Below are 14,378 nucleotides of genomic sequence, written 5' to 3'. Positions count from 1 at the left end.
AGGGGTCTCTTTGTAGCCAGCTGTCTACCTCTACAGCATATAGAGTAACAGTAAGAGGACGTCGGAAGGATGTAACGCACATCGGAAGCAGCCAGTACCACTAAAATACCTTTACTCGGGGAATCAAAGAAGCCGTTCACAACAACACCCAAACCTGATATTCAAACACCACCAAGAACTTTAGAAGTCGAAAAGATACGTACCTTGTTGGAGTGGAACCATTCAGGGGAAGCATCGGAGTCTTGGCACCAAGCACAGGCTCTCGAGGTGCGCGTTTCCGGCCAAGACTCCACATTTCCCGTCAAGGGAGCTGCTCCAGGGAGGTTAAGCACTGGACAGCCCGTCGCTGGCAGTCAGGGAAGCTCCAATTGAGGTCCAGTTTAGGCAATGAATGCCCTGCCCGTGGGATTTGGCGACAGCTTGGTTGCTTCCCGTCCCTTGCTCCTTGGCTCGAGTACACTACGTCTACAGCTCCAGTACCTATCACAAAGACAATCAACCAACCAAGTCACCACTCGAGATTCGCCGGGGCACAGCTATCATCTGCAGCTTTCCAAAGAGGCCACACAGCACTTTGAAATCCAGGGTCGAAGCTGTAGCTACCTACCTCTAGAGTACTACACATCTTCCCAAGCTTGACGACCTACCTACCTCTACCTACCAACAATCCGGCCACATCCACATCGCGAACCATCATGCTCGTCTCCCTGACCGTCGGCAAGGTCGACGCCGGCGTCACCGTCCTCCTAACTCCGGACAAGCGACTAGTATGTTTGGTTCCAGTAGTGACCCCAAGTCAAGGAACAAGACAAGTGCTAATCTCGCCATCTGATGCCAGATCGAGTTCCCCTCCATCCTCCTGCCCCCCGACATCTCCTCGGGCTCCATTGTCGACGTCACCGTTGCCCGCAACGTTGCCTCGGAAGACGAAGCCGAACGCGCCTTCCGCGCCCTCCAAGACAAGATCTTCAACGCCCTCGGTGCTGCCGAGCCCAAGGCTCCCAATCTGCGCTGTCGCAATGCCACCCAGACCAGCGTCGTCCTCGAGTGGGACCCCATCGATCTCGCAACCGCCGACCTGATCAGCCTGGCCCTCTATCGCAACGGCCAAAAGGCCGGCAACATTCCCAAACCAACCGCCATGCACTCGACCAAGATTTCGGGCTTGGCTGTCGACACCGAGTACACATTCCACCTGGTACTGCGCACAACGGCCGGCACCCTGGCCAGCGACAAGGTCGTGGTCCGCACACACAAGATGACGGACCTCAGCGGCATCACCATCACCACGGGCATCCTCCCTCCCGCACTCAGGGAGTCTCTGGCCCGCTCGGTCGACCGGATTGGCGCCAAGCTGGTCGACACCGTTAGAATCGATACGACACACTTTGTCACCACCGAGGGCCGGGGCGTGCAATGGGAGAAGGCGAACGAGCTCAACATCCCCGTGGTCAGGCCCGAGTGGGTGGAGGCGTGCGAAAGGAACGGCAGGATCCTGGGTGTCACCAAGTTCTATCTGGATGCTGTCCGCGTTGGCATGGGACCGTCGGCGGCGGATATGGGAGGAAGCCCACCAATGCAGCATAATAGGAGTGTGTCTTCTGCGTTTTCACACAAGGAATTGCCGCCGCAGCCATCGCCACCAGTCCCTCAGCAGCAGCAGCAGCAGCAACAACAACAACAACAGACGAGCCCGCCACCTACAAATGGGGTACGCAGTCCTGATGTGAACAAGCCTACACCACCACCGCCTGCTGAGCCCGAGCCTGAGCCGGCGCCTGAGCCGGTGTTGGTGCCAGAGCAGAAGCAAGAGGAGGAGTTACAGCCGGTAGCACTTGAGCCTAGTGTGGAGGCGACAACGACAGAGGTGCAGCAGGAGGATGACACTGGATCCGAGAAAGGAGGCGATCAGAGTGACACAGCGTCTGAACCAGAAGACAAGGCTATACAAGACGACGAGCCAAAGGTGCTTGACCATGCAAAGGAGGAGCAAGGTCTGCCAGTACGACCTGCTTCTCCAGTGGAAGATGCCGAGGAGAGCAAAGAGGGCGAAGATGAAGACGAGGACAAGGACGACAGTCTGAATCCCAAGACAGGGAAATCATCTGATGGAGCGTCGTTTCAGGATGTAGCCCTATGACAGCTGAAGGGTTGAAACGAGGCTGAAACGAAGGATAACGAGGACCACGGACAGAGGGTTAGAAAGACCCATGTACGATTAATATGCAGTCTAGGTGAGGGTTATCACAGCTTTGGGGGGGTAAAGAAGCGCGAGTCTGGCTGGGCTAGTCTACTTCATGGCGGAGGATAGAACTTTGATGATGGATCACGATTGTTACAGTTAATACACTTTACTTCATCCTCAAATCTTACAGTTCTGGTTGGTGCCAACACTTTCCATAAGCCGTATCCCGGTTTTAGTCTCCCCAACCCGATTATTTATTCGTTCCATCTGTTCCCTCTCATCGATTGCTACCATAACCCCACCCGAGCTTTCCAACCTTCTCAGATCTACTTTCAGATCTCTGGTTTGTCTTGGCATCTTGGAATCGCACATGGTCCTCCAATGAATGCCAGATCGCTGGGTACCCTGGGGACGGCAAGAGCCGCATCCGTGTTGGTGACGTCGATCAGTGACTTATGACTTGCACACGGCGATGTACTAACAACAATGTCAACAAACGGCCATGTGTCATTGATATCGAGGTCGATTGGAGTGTCTTGGAAGATGGCGAGGACTCCATAGATGATGACATTGCTTGGTACCATAGTTGTCAGTCCGCGAGAGGCCGTGAAGACCGTCATCAATATCACGACACCACCCTCCCTCATCAAGAAAATTCTACTCTTCAGCCAGCTTCACAATTGACTTTCTCAATTAAACACACCACGATATTTTAGAAGATTAGGTTCTCAAAAGAAACAACTTCCTCCAAGAGCAAAGCATAACCTTATCCCCAATCACCATTTACAGGAGAACGCGGCATCACCACAACAACTCTAACATTATCCCTTTCTTTCAAACACCCCAAAATGTCTAAACCCTGGATTCTCCTCTGCCCTTCCTCGCGAGGCATCGGCCATGCCTTAACCCGACACCTCCTCCGAACCACCACCCTCCCGATCCTAGCCACCACCCGCACCCGCGACCCGGAAGAGACTAAAGCCGCCTTACTCAAGGACTTGTTCCCTAATCCTCAACCTCAACAGTCTTCCCCACCCACCGATTCCTCATCATCCGCCGCCAAAGCTACCGGCCCGGGCGTAGCACCTTCCAGCAAAATCAGCGATTCCTCCTCAAGCGATACGTATCCTTATCCCTCCCCGCCAGAACACAGCAGCAGCAGCAGCAGCAGCAGCTCCGCCGACTCTTCTTCTTCTTCCGGTGATTCTGCCACTTCTTCTTCTTCTTCTTCTTCGTCAGCCACATTTTCATCCGCCGCCGCAGTCTCCTCCCGGCTACACCTCCTCCCCCTCGACGTCTGCCACGAAGACTCCATCCTCGCCTGCGCACAAAAGGCCTCCTCCCTCTTTCCGCCCGAGACGCACCACCTGCACCTAGCTTTCGCCCTCCCCGGGATCCTGCACCCAGAAAAGTCCGCAGCGCAAGTCGACTACGACCTAGCGCTGGACACGTACCGTGTGAATTGCCTGGGCCCCCTCATGCTAATGAAGCATTTCGGTTCCTTTTTACCTCGAAAGCGGACAGAAATTCTTCTTCAAGATAACGAAGACAAAGGACAGCTTCCCAAACACCACGCCACATGGATCAACATGTCGGCGCGCGTGGGCAGCGTGTCGGATAATAAGTCGGGAGGGTGGTACTCGTACCGCAGTTCCAAGGCGGCGGTGAATAGTCTGACGAAATCGTTTGATCATCAGCTTTTCAGCAGGAGTGGGGACAAAGCGATTTGTGTGGGGTATCACCCGGGCACGGTCAAGACGGATTTGAGTAAGGGGTTTTGGGAGAGTAGTGTGAAGAGTGGGAGGAAGTTTTGGGAAAGCCCGGAGGAGGCGGCGGGGAATATGGCGGGGGTGGTTGCGGCGCTGGAGGAGAGCCAGAGGGGAAGGATTTGGGATTGGAAGGGGGAGGAGATTTTGCCTTGAGATCTGAGTCGGTTGAGTGTCAGTGTGTATGAACATGGATGGGAGGTGGGCGAGGAGGTGGTTGAAAGAAACAACGGAAGTGCCTAAGCATAGAGTGGGAAGTGGTCGTTGTGAAGGATAAAGTGCATAATTGTTATAATTAGATTTGTTTTTCTTTTCGGTTGTTTTGGTATCCGGTCATGGTGAACAATCGAATCTCTGAAAGATGGGCAGTTATCTATCTTCGTTATTCCCTTTCCCATGTATGTATGTTATCCATCACTTCGTTATGCCTCTTTCAGAGTATCTATCCAAGCAAAGCACCCACCATCCAACATGCAATAAACGGCAAATCCACATTCGGTTTTTTTATCGTATCCGAATAATCCATACCATCTCTACCTAGTTTCATGCAAAAGATTGACCGAAGCCTCCAACGCTCGCAACTCGGCACAGAGACTGGCACGGTATGCCCTTATCCTGCTCATCGTTTCCGTCTCCTCCTCCAAATCCTTCTCATCCATCGGACCAAATCCGATATCGCCGTTGTTGTCTACCAGCTGTCTAGCCTCCCCCTCATGGCCCTCATGGACGATACGATTGATCTTTTGCTCGTCGTCATCAATACCGCTTGTACTCACCGCGGTTCCAATGGCTCCGCTGGGTTCGTTTCCGTCGCCGTTACCGGTCAACTCACGCATCAGCGGCTCGAGGGTGTCCCATCCGTTTCGGTTAGTGTTTCCTTCGGTACCGTTTGACGCGACAATGGTCGTTTTTCTCCTGAGGGCTCGTTTGGATCTTTGGGTATTCGTTGTGTTGTCGCTGTTGGCGGGTTCATAGTCACTGGATGTGTCCTCCGACTGATTTTCTGTTTGTTGAGTGTGAGCTTGATAAATGGAAGGGAACCATTCTTCCGTTTCCAAACTAGAGCGACTTGGGCCAGATAACGAGGGTAATGAGGGAAGCGAGGGTAGTGATGGCCACGAGGGCAGCGAAAACGGTGGTGGGGAATTGTTGCGTTGGTCTCGGTTCCGGTGGTAATAGTGGTGGTGGTGGTAGTGGTGCCTGGAGAGGCTAGAGGAGTTCGAGAGGGTGTATTGTCTCTCTGCTTTTGCATCCCTTCCGTCCTGCGCTTCCTCTTCTCCTCGACCCGCCTCATGTCCCAAATCACCAGAAGCGGCCCCATAACCATCCCCATCATAGCCACCGTAACTATCGTGTCTGTAAGCATCATACCCAGATACGTTACTGTCATATCCAAGGGCATCATCCTCGTGGTACTGGTAGGAAACACCATGGCCATCATAAATATACCCATCCTCATCGCTAGTAACCGCCAGTCCAATTCCAATTCCACTAATCGCCATTCCCACATTTTCCCTCAAGTCCCGTAGCCTCGTCAACGGATCGCGGCCATCATGGACATGGTGTCTGCTGTTTCCATTGTGTCCTCTATATCCCTGGTCACTGTCGTAACCAGAACCAGAGGAACTCCCATTATACAAAGCTGTCGAATTCGCCGAAGTGAAAGAAATGGAAGCACCCGAGGGTTTTCCTTGTTGTTGACGTACCACCGCTCCTAAAGAGGACGAGGAAGACGAAGCATGTAGAGTCATCGTTTGCTGAACCCCGCGGAGAGGAGTATCGGCGAGCCGCCTCATAATCTCTTCTTGCTTCTTTCTGTATTCTCTCTTCTCTCGTCTTCGCGCTGCAGTGTCGGGGAGAAGGCCGTTGTAGGTCAAGGATGGAGGGAAGGGCGCGGGGCCTCGGGAGGCGCTTGTGCTTCTGCTGCCACTGCCACTGCCACTTTCACTGCCGTTACCATTGTTGACACCGTTTGCCATTTTCTTGTCACCGTCGATCCCATCGCTTATTGAGCAGGAGTTGGCGGGACCGCTGGTGTGAGCGTGGCTATTATCAGTACGATTGTGTCTGTAGTCGTGCTTGTTGTCCACGGATCGGGATCGGGAGGAAAACGAACCAAGTCGAGGATCGCGGGGTAGACTTCGTGCGCGACGAGGGGCGGGAAGAGGAACAGGAGGGGGTTGTGTTGGTTGCGATATGGCTGTGTATGTACTGCGAGCGGTGCTTGTATCCTTGTGACTCGTCACCAACGGGAACGCCCGACCGCCGCCACTGGTAATCGTGCTGCAGGTATTGTTCGAGCGAGTGACAAGTGTCGGCTTCGAATGCGGTGTTGGGCTTGGTACCGGTGTGAGCGTTGGCTGAGCGGACAAGGAGGTATTGGTGCTGCTACTGCTGGTGCTGCTGCTGGAATTGCTAGTCGTAGCAGGGCTCGCGTTGGAGCGGGGATGTTGCAAGTGCTGTGCGGGCGATGGCAGTCGTGATCCTGTCGTCAGATTACTGCTACTAAAGCCGGTGGTGCCGGTGACACTGTCGTTGATGGTGGTGTTGCCGAAGGTGTGTTGAGAGGTCATTGACCCGCGATTGCCGGTCGAGACTGTGCTGGTTGTAATAATGTTGTGCTGGTGGTGTCGACCCCTCTCCTCCATATCATCATAGTCGTCGACTTGATACTCGTACCCGCCAGGAAGTTGCTTCGTCACGGCGGTCAGCAACCAACTGTTTCTGTTTTCCAGCTGACGAAGTCGGTTGCGGAGGATATCGAGTTCCTTTTTCTTGGAGTGACGGAACTCCTCGCATTGCTGCAGGAGATCGATATGAGAGCCGGAGCATGGAACGCCTCTTTTACTGAAGTGATAGTCGGAGGAGGAGGAGAGCCGTAAGGGTGGACAGATGATTTGGCTGGTCCTTCTTAGCTGGAGGGACTTGTTCAGATTGTTGGAAGGTGCTGGCAGAGGAGTTGTCTGTGGAGTCTTTGAGTCGACGACTGAACTGGGTGCCTGAAAAGAATCTGTCACGACAATATCTGACGCCTGTTCAAGTTCGCCATCTTGTCGATTCGTCCCTTCTGGCTGCGACGGTCCCAAGCTAATGCTGCTCCTGCATGACAAGGGATTCAGGTCAGCTACGATCATCACCGTTGAGAAGCGTAGCGGTGGTATCTGTACAGCCTCGACCTTTCCGAGCGCCGAGCTCAACGCCTCTGCATCAGGCTCGGTCGAGTACTCTGCCGGCAGATCAGGCGAAGTGTGGAACGCTGCCGACTGGTTCCCATCCGTCTTGACACTTTCGCCATCGAGAGAATCATTTCGCTTTCGCGGCTTTCTCTTCGTGAAGCTTTTGTTGGACCAGAGACTTGGTTGTGGTTTCAATTGGTGGTCCGGCAACGCTCCGAGTTTGTCAGCAGGAGTAGCCACCCACGAAAATGAGCTTACATCCGCTGATCCAACACTGCCTCTCCCAGTAGTGGTATCCAGCCTGTGATGGGAGATATCGGATGACGATGGCTCAGAAACTTCTGCCAAAATCTCACCACTGCCAACTTCCCTATCCAAAGATTCTTCGGTACGATCTGGGTGGTCAGGCAGCTTGAATCCGAAACTCATCTTAGACCGACGATCGAGGCTAGACTGTGCCGTCGACAGGCAGACGCTCAAATGAAAAGAGCTAGTCGGCGAGAAAAACTTGGGTAGAGTATGGTCTTGACAAGATGTCAGCTTTGGCGAGCTTGAACTATCAGGGCCATCATCAACATCAACCGAAGCTTTCTGGGTTTGAGGAGGCAGTGGCTCGGCCGATGGGGCTATAAAGCCCGACACCCGCTGAAGGCGGTTGAATCCCTCTGCGGGAAGCAGAGGTGATATGCCCACCCCGTCGTTAATCGGAGGTATGACAGGTGTGTTGGCCAGGACTGGGATTTGTCGCTCGTTTGACTCTTGTTGCTCCACTAAAGTCTCTAGACCAATGCTGGGCCTAGGCGGTCTGATGGGAGTCCCAGTGATGGGGGATTTGGGTGACAAAAAACCAAAGCCAGGCGACCTGGGGACTGGGCCCAGGTTGAACGTGCGCTGGGCGGGAATGGAAATAACAGTTTGTCGATGGCCGTCTTCCGTAATATGTGTGGTTGTAGTGGCTCTACCTGCAGCTGGGCGTTCTGGTACCACAATCTTGGGCGGTGCCCTTTTCTTTGTGGATTTGGAGGACTTCCTCTTGAACAGTCTCCAAAGCCCACCACGATGTTTCTTATCGTCAGCATTGCCTTGGTCTTTCTGGGTGGGCAAAGGCTCGGGAGGAGGAGGAGGAGGAGGAGGGGGCGGCGTGCTCCGAAGAGACTCATTCATCCTGAAGAGAGCTTCACGGTCGCGGTCGTTTGCGTCCTTAATCTTGGTTTTTAGCTCGTCTTCATGGGCGTCTGGATGGTTGAATATATCGCTGAGGATGCTTGAGGCGTTCGAGAGCACTCGAAACCTTTTCGGTCGGATCAGCTGCCGCATATGGATGTCGGTAAAGTTTCCAGACGATGCTGTCCCAGTAGTCACAGCCGGCGAGATGGGCGGCTCGGACAGACACAGGTCACGCGGCGGCTGCAAGCCATGGTCATTGCTGTTAGAGGTATTGTCGACTGGGCGATGTCTATGGCCGTTGGCACCACTAACGCTACCGCTACCAATATTGGGAGCTGGAAGAGACGTCATGGTTGACACAAACGCGAGGGAAAAGGATGCTATGTAACATGTTCCTCTTTTCCTTGTTGGTCAGCTTTTCTTGTGTTTGCCGCTTTCCGAAGGTTGCGGGCACTTACAGACCCAAGAAAGGTGTTTTACGCCAACGGCTCGAAGCAAACGGATGATGCTTGTGCTAAGGTTCAGAATCAAGATGGTAATTCATCGTGCGGAGTAAGGCGCAGGAAATCTAGTTTGGTGTTCTGGAATCAAGTGGCCAGGACGTCTCGAAAACAGTGACTCGGCAACAACTGGAAAAGGATGCAGGTAAATCTGCAGCCGATAATATCCACATCATCTCGCTTTTCTCTATCTTGTATATTAACGCTTCTGGATGCAGGTTGCAAGCATGAGCCTCCATTCTATCTAATCATGCAGTTAAAGTCTGGAGAGGGGCCATCAATAACCATTCTATGCATCAGCATGTCCGCCTGAAGACATTTCCGTCATCATACATCCAAGGCCAGGACTGATGGATGAATGCGGACGGGTACACGGAAATCCCTCAACTTACCCAAGTAATCATTGGCAAGAAGCTATTTTGAAACCTCCCTGTGTTGTGCTTCTCTTCCTCGTTGTCTGGAAAACGTTTGTTCTTCTTGTCGATGCACCTGTGACGGGGATGGATACCTCGGGTATATAACCTACCTCACCACTCCCTTTCCCACGGCCGGCAACACTCAACAGCAATTCACACACATACGACCATAGGCACCAGGGCAAAAACTCGGGATCCCGTCCGCTCTCCCCTAGATAAGCCGGTGACCGCCAGACTAGTAGTCGGATCGGTGACGACCGGCGAATAACCTGGTGTTGTATGTCTTTTTTTTCTATTTTCCTCTTTTATGAGGAGTAGTTCTGCCTTCTTTTACCCTGGAAGGCACGCTGAGGAAGCTTGTTCAGTGTGGAAGGAGCACTTGATCTATCTACTCAACCCGCATTGCTTGAGGTTGGTTTCGCTTCCTTTGTCGTTAATGAGGAGGCGCGTTGAGGAACTGAAGCGTGTCATTCGAAAACGACGTGGAGTGAGAAGAGTGCGAACAATACGCCAAAACCAAGTCCCATAGAGGTAGCTACCTACCTACCTAGTACTTAGGGTCTGTGTATGGAAGGTACAGTCATCACATGGCCGTGGGTAAGACAGCGTAGTCGGCAGAGGTGAAGCGCGCCACTTCAGTCCGTAACTGCCCTCTTATCTGGAAGCAACGGCGTTCGAATCTGTCCTCGGGCACGTTCGGGCAACCCTTTTTTCTTTCTTTTTTTTCTCTTTTTATTTTCTCTTGTATTCTTCTTCTTCTTCTTTTATCTAGGGGTACGGACCACGCAAATCGTAGAGATACCGCGAGACCAGACACGACAAGTCCAACCGGACGTCTGGTGGGTATCGATTACCCGAGAACCAAGTCTACGATTCCGGTTCATGAGGGACAGGCGAAAACCTTAAGCGATCAAACGAGGTAAGAGCATAGGAGTCCATGTCATGATAGTCAGCTCGGCTAATAACACTGGCTAGAATACCGAAACAAAACACCTATACTAATAGTCAAATGGGACATGTTTGAATATGAATACCAAACGTGTGAATCTAGTATACAACATGACCATGACGACCAAGTAGTGGTGGAGTGATGCAAATGTCAATTCTTGACCGTAGTCTTGTCAGTCGGTAAATGAGTGAGGGAGAGAGTCAATGGATGTTCTTAATGGGTTTATGGGTATCATTTGTCTAGCGGTGGAGTTGAGAAGCGAGTATGAAGTGGTGTTTATTAGCCGGGGTAGGTTGATAGATGTCCCTCGTTTTCGCCATCCAGCCGTGGTACTGTATCCCAATCTAATCAGGCCTCCCACCGAGTAGATGACCTCCAACAGCCAGCCGAGAAAGTATGTCGTGTGCGTCCGAGGCGTCACTGGCTTTGGGTGTGGTGATAATGTTTCGTTTGGACCGCCCGCTGCCCTTTCCACTCACGGCCTCTCGTCCTGCGAGTCTGTTTGGTTCGTTCCCTCCGGTGTGGTCCGTCCAGGACTCTTTCTTTTTTTCTCACAGTTCCTCGGTCAGGATTTCTTCCTTTTCCATGCTCTTCCTCCCGTCCGTCATCATAAGAGGGGTCAACAAGCCAGCATCGTCGCGCTCGCAGGGCAAATTCGTGTATGCTGTTATTCATATGTCGTCCTTCCCTCGCTTGCGTAACCCTCTTCAGAATCCAATAGCACCACTCTTCTCGTCGATGTGACGGAAGCGCTCCCTCTCCCTGCGCTCCTTCAGCAGACAAGCGGTCGCCATGATAAGGACCACGTCAATACCAACCATGCCGAAAACCGCAGTAAAGATGTTGTCGATCAGGACGTTGGCGAAGGAGGTGATGGGGGTCGCACATGGGCGCATGAGCGCGGCGGCAGCTGGGCTGGAGCAGATGTCGTCGGTGATGAAGGCGGGGGAGGTGCTATTGAAGTAGCCGCAGCATTTGAACTGGAGTTCTTGTTAGCATAAGTGCAGCTACAGGTGGGGAGATGGGATGGACGACATACAGCTGACTGCATAAGCTCCTGGATCTCAGGAGGTTGGCTGAAATAAAAGGGAGCAAAATCCGCCTTGGTCTTGAGGGTCATGATCCAGAGGTCGAGACCGATGATGAGGCTGAAGATACCGCAGACGGTGGTCATCCAGCCGCCCAACTTGAGCCATCCTCGTGCGGGGGTAATGATACCGGGAATGGTGAAGAGGAAAGTGACAAAGATGAAGACGGCGTTCACGATACCGGCTATATCAGGGTTTGTTCCGTCAGCGATGTGAACCATAGGTCAAGCAACGTGTCGACTTCCAGTCACCCACCTGTGAGAGGAAACCTCTGGTACAAAAGATTCCTTGCTGCTTGATGTCCTTCTGTAGGGACCTCAAACTGGATGTTCTGAACAATGACGGAGAAGGCGATCATGAAGATGCCCATCAGAAGGAAGAGGCCATCGGCGACCACATAGGCCAGAAGCACTTTACTCATTGTATTTCTTGAAGGTGTTGTCCCGTGTTTCTGTTGTTGTTGATGAGCAGCCTCGACTTGAAAGACTCGGCTGCCCCCTTTGACTCAGTCCGAGATGATGTTCGTCTACGGGCTCGACAGAGCGTTTTCTTGTAGTTTTCAATATGGAAATGGACGACCGGCGTCTTCGTAGTGGTGAGAGACTGTACGGAGTATTAAGGAGCGAAAGATACCGGTGAAATCGACCTGCAATTTCAATCGCGGATGGAAGAGGGTGCCAAGAGGCAAAAAGAAGCGAAGGATGGACTGAAAATGGTATATTCTTTTGGTGTTTACCCGATCATGACATCGAAAGGAGAGGTCGGACTACATAGCAACCCGCCGAGACGACAAGTAATGGAAAACTCGGAAAAGGGCACGCAACAAGCAATTCGAACTGGGCACAGCCGACCAGCCAGGGCAAAAAGCCGATACGATCAAGAAGACAAGGAGAGAGAGTAGAGACGTTCCAGAGTCCAGACACGGGCGAAGACTGGCCACATGACGGGGGGCATCCCACTTGGCGATGGCTTCAGGAAACAGAGACGAGGGGACGATGTTACTGTACGGAGATGAAAAGCCAGGGCAGCACTACCATTGCGCGACTCGCATCGGATGCTTCAGACCGAGATGTTTGTAGGAGAGTTGCCCGTTCCTGACATGAGTCGTTTCAGATGTCGTTGGGTGACAGGCTTTCACAGGGGCCTGGGCGGTTGGACGGTCATTGCCAAGCCTCGCGGCGGTTAGGGGACTCGTCCCAAAGCCCACGAAATCAGGGATTTTGTCAAGACACGTGCCTCTACGCGCCCTGTGCTGCCTCTGAAAAGAGGCTTAGAGACGATGCCGAGGGCGACAAATCTGGATGAGAACAAATGTCACCAACCAATCTGGGGACGGGACTGGTGGACCATCAGAAATCGAACGACAAGAAGGTCAACATCAAACAGGAGGCTTGCTTCATCCCTTTCAAAACCTCAGAAGGTCCGTCTCTCTTCTTTTGGTTCTTTTTACCATTCATTGTCGACACTTTCACAAACTCTTCGCCCTGTTCGAAACGCCGCCAAACGCAGACGCTCAAGTGCACAGACCTGAAAACCCGAGCTTGACTGACCGCCAGCTTTCTCTGTTTTGCAGGTTGCACTTGGACATTTGGTGGCGACGGTCTCGACAACAGCGTCATTCATGCGAACACACACACACACACACACACACATATATAACTACCGCCGACCTTGCTGTGTAGCAGCTGGGCGAGATACTGCTACGATCCGTACTCTGGATTGTACACCTTGGGACCCAAGGGTCACAGTTACACGGAAACTGCACCGCCGCGACGACACCGCTCTCACAAGAAAGACTCTTGACTCGAGCTCCGAGTAGATGGCATATCACTACCAGCCTTAGCTCTGACCGGTTGGCATTTCACCATGTCTTTGGATCTCGGTACGGGTTGCTCTCTGACTTTGTCCGCCATGCTTCTCGTCCTCAGTTGAGACTGGCTTTAAGTGGTTGCGCTGATTGGTGCAGAGTCATTGCGATAACCCTCCGAACGCCGCAGCCGCAAGACATGACGGGGCTTTTCTTTGATTCTGTGCCTCGGTCAAAGATCAGCAACCGGACACGTCGGAGTTTACATTGGCTGTTCTCAGAACAACTGTGAGCTGAATCGACGACTCCAGTTGATGTCTTGTTGTGTGTGGGTTTTGTTTTGCTCACGAGGCTCTGGCAGGCGTAGGTAACAGTCAGCAATATGTAGCCATCAAGACAGGTGTAGAACACTCGTCTTGTTGATTTGCTGGAGATACTTGACCGCCAACTTTCAGCTTCAAAGGGCATCGACTCGCATCGGCCTTCAGTGGGTCAAAGTCATCGGCAAAAGACTCCCGTCCGATGCAACTTGTTCGGCGCTGGGTGCTGCATCGACGCGGGCCATCAACGTCCGGTCGAATGATCGGGTTTCGTTCTTCTGTTAGCGCGCCCGGTCTCCAGTCAGTCCCTAGCAACCAAATGGGATATGAGGGAAGCGTGTAAGCAGCTTTGACGCAAAAGTCATTGTGTGTGTTGTGTACACTATGTACACTATCGACTCGGCTATTCCATCAGCTTTGCGGAGTATCCCCAGACAATTCGGTCATTGTGTTTTTTTGCCGGCATTTTCACCACCTGGGCTTGTGATGGTGGCACACTGAATTTTGTCATGATTTGACCCAAAGGGGAAATCTGTTGTGCTGCTGCTGCTGCTGCTGCCAGAGCCCGTCCGATGGCGTCGGTTGTCACAATGGCTTCATAGCGGCGCGGGTAGAGTCTGGTCAGCAACCTACCAAGGCATGATTCCATCCTTCCGGGCATTGGGAGACTGGCCCCTGGCAAGCGAGGACGAGACGGGGCAAGTCTGTCCGATCCGGACAAGTGACAAAAAGTGTACCTGCTGCCTGCCTGGAAAAACTCAATTCAATTGCCTGAAGGTTGCCCACCTCGACGCGGAGACAAGGGGGGCCCCACTCCGTTCCAGGCCGTGGCTTTGACCCGCTAGCCAATCAAAAGTAGCCGTCATTCCGTAAGAAGAAGCTGCTGCTCATTTCCTGTTTTCAGCAACCCACTTGCCCGTTTTCGACCACTTTCCTCCGCACTTTTCATTGTCCAGTCCTTCATTGCTTGCAGCTGTGTCTTGTCTCGTGCAAGTGCCACCGAT

General features: G+C 52.7%; 5 protein-coding genes across 5 annotated transcripts; 2 read left to right on the top strand and 3 right to left on the bottom strand.

Moving 5' to 3' along the window:
- Positions 1-311: 311 nt before the first annotated feature.
- On the top strand, positions 312-2,402 carry B0T23DRAFT_202084 (uncharacterized protein). Its single transcript, XM_062833404.1, has 2 exons — positions 312-767; positions 839-2,402. Exons 1-2 carry the CDS (start codon positions 696-698, stop codon positions 2,138-2,140), a joined length of 1,374 nt encoding a protein of 457 aa, XP_062691156.1. The 5' UTR covers positions 312-695; the 3' UTR covers positions 2,141-2,402.
- Position 2,403: 1 nt separating this feature from the next.
- Positions 2,404-2,933, bottom strand: B0T23DRAFT_202080 (uncharacterized protein). The gene has a single exon (XM_062833403.1). It carries the CDS (start codon positions 2,830-2,832, stop codon positions 2,518-2,520), a length of 315 nt encoding a protein of 104 aa, XP_062691155.1. The 5' UTR covers positions 2,833-2,933; the 3' UTR covers positions 2,404-2,517.
- On the top strand, positions 2,933-4,445 carry B0T23DRAFT_445879 (uncharacterized protein). The gene has a single exon (XM_062840938.1). It carries the CDS (start codon positions 3,034-3,036, stop codon positions 4,105-4,107), a length of 1,074 nt encoding a protein of 357 aa, XP_062691154.1. The 5' UTR covers positions 2,933-3,033; the 3' UTR covers positions 4,108-4,445.
- Positions 4,446-4,484: 39 nt separating this feature from the next.
- Positions 4,485-8,645, bottom strand: B0T23DRAFT_455461 (uncharacterized protein; the record flags this gene model as incomplete). The annotated part of the gene is made up of 1 exon (XM_062841235.1): positions 4,485-8,645. The coding sequence occupies one exon, from the start codon at positions 8,643-8,645 to the stop codon at positions 4,485-4,487; it is 4,161 nt and encodes a 1,386-aa protein (XP_062691153.1).
- A 2,051-nt stretch (positions 8,646-10,696) lies between these two features.
- Positions 10,697-11,789, bottom strand: B0T23DRAFT_202029 (uncharacterized protein). The gene is made up of 3 exons (XM_062833402.1): positions 11,503-11,789; positions 11,199-11,431; positions 10,697-11,139 (listed from the first exon to the last, which is right to left on the bottom strand). Exons 1-3 carry the CDS (start codon positions 11,666-11,668, stop codon positions 10,867-10,869), a joined length of 672 nt encoding a protein of 223 aa, XP_062691152.1. The 5' UTR covers positions 11,669-11,789; the 3' UTR covers positions 10,697-10,866.
- Positions 11,790-14,378: the final 2,589 nt, after the last annotated feature.

The sequence above is a fragment of the Neurospora hispaniola genome (genome assembly GCF_033458365.1).
Source record: "Neurospora hispaniola strain FGSC 10403 chromosome Unknown B0T23scaffold_6, whole genome shotgun sequence".
NCBI lineage: Eukaryota > Fungi > Ascomycota > Sordariomycetes > Sordariales > Sordariaceae > Neurospora > Neurospora hispaniola.
Note: the sequence above shows the minus strand (reverse complement) of the source record. Positions and strands in the feature narration are given on the sequence as shown.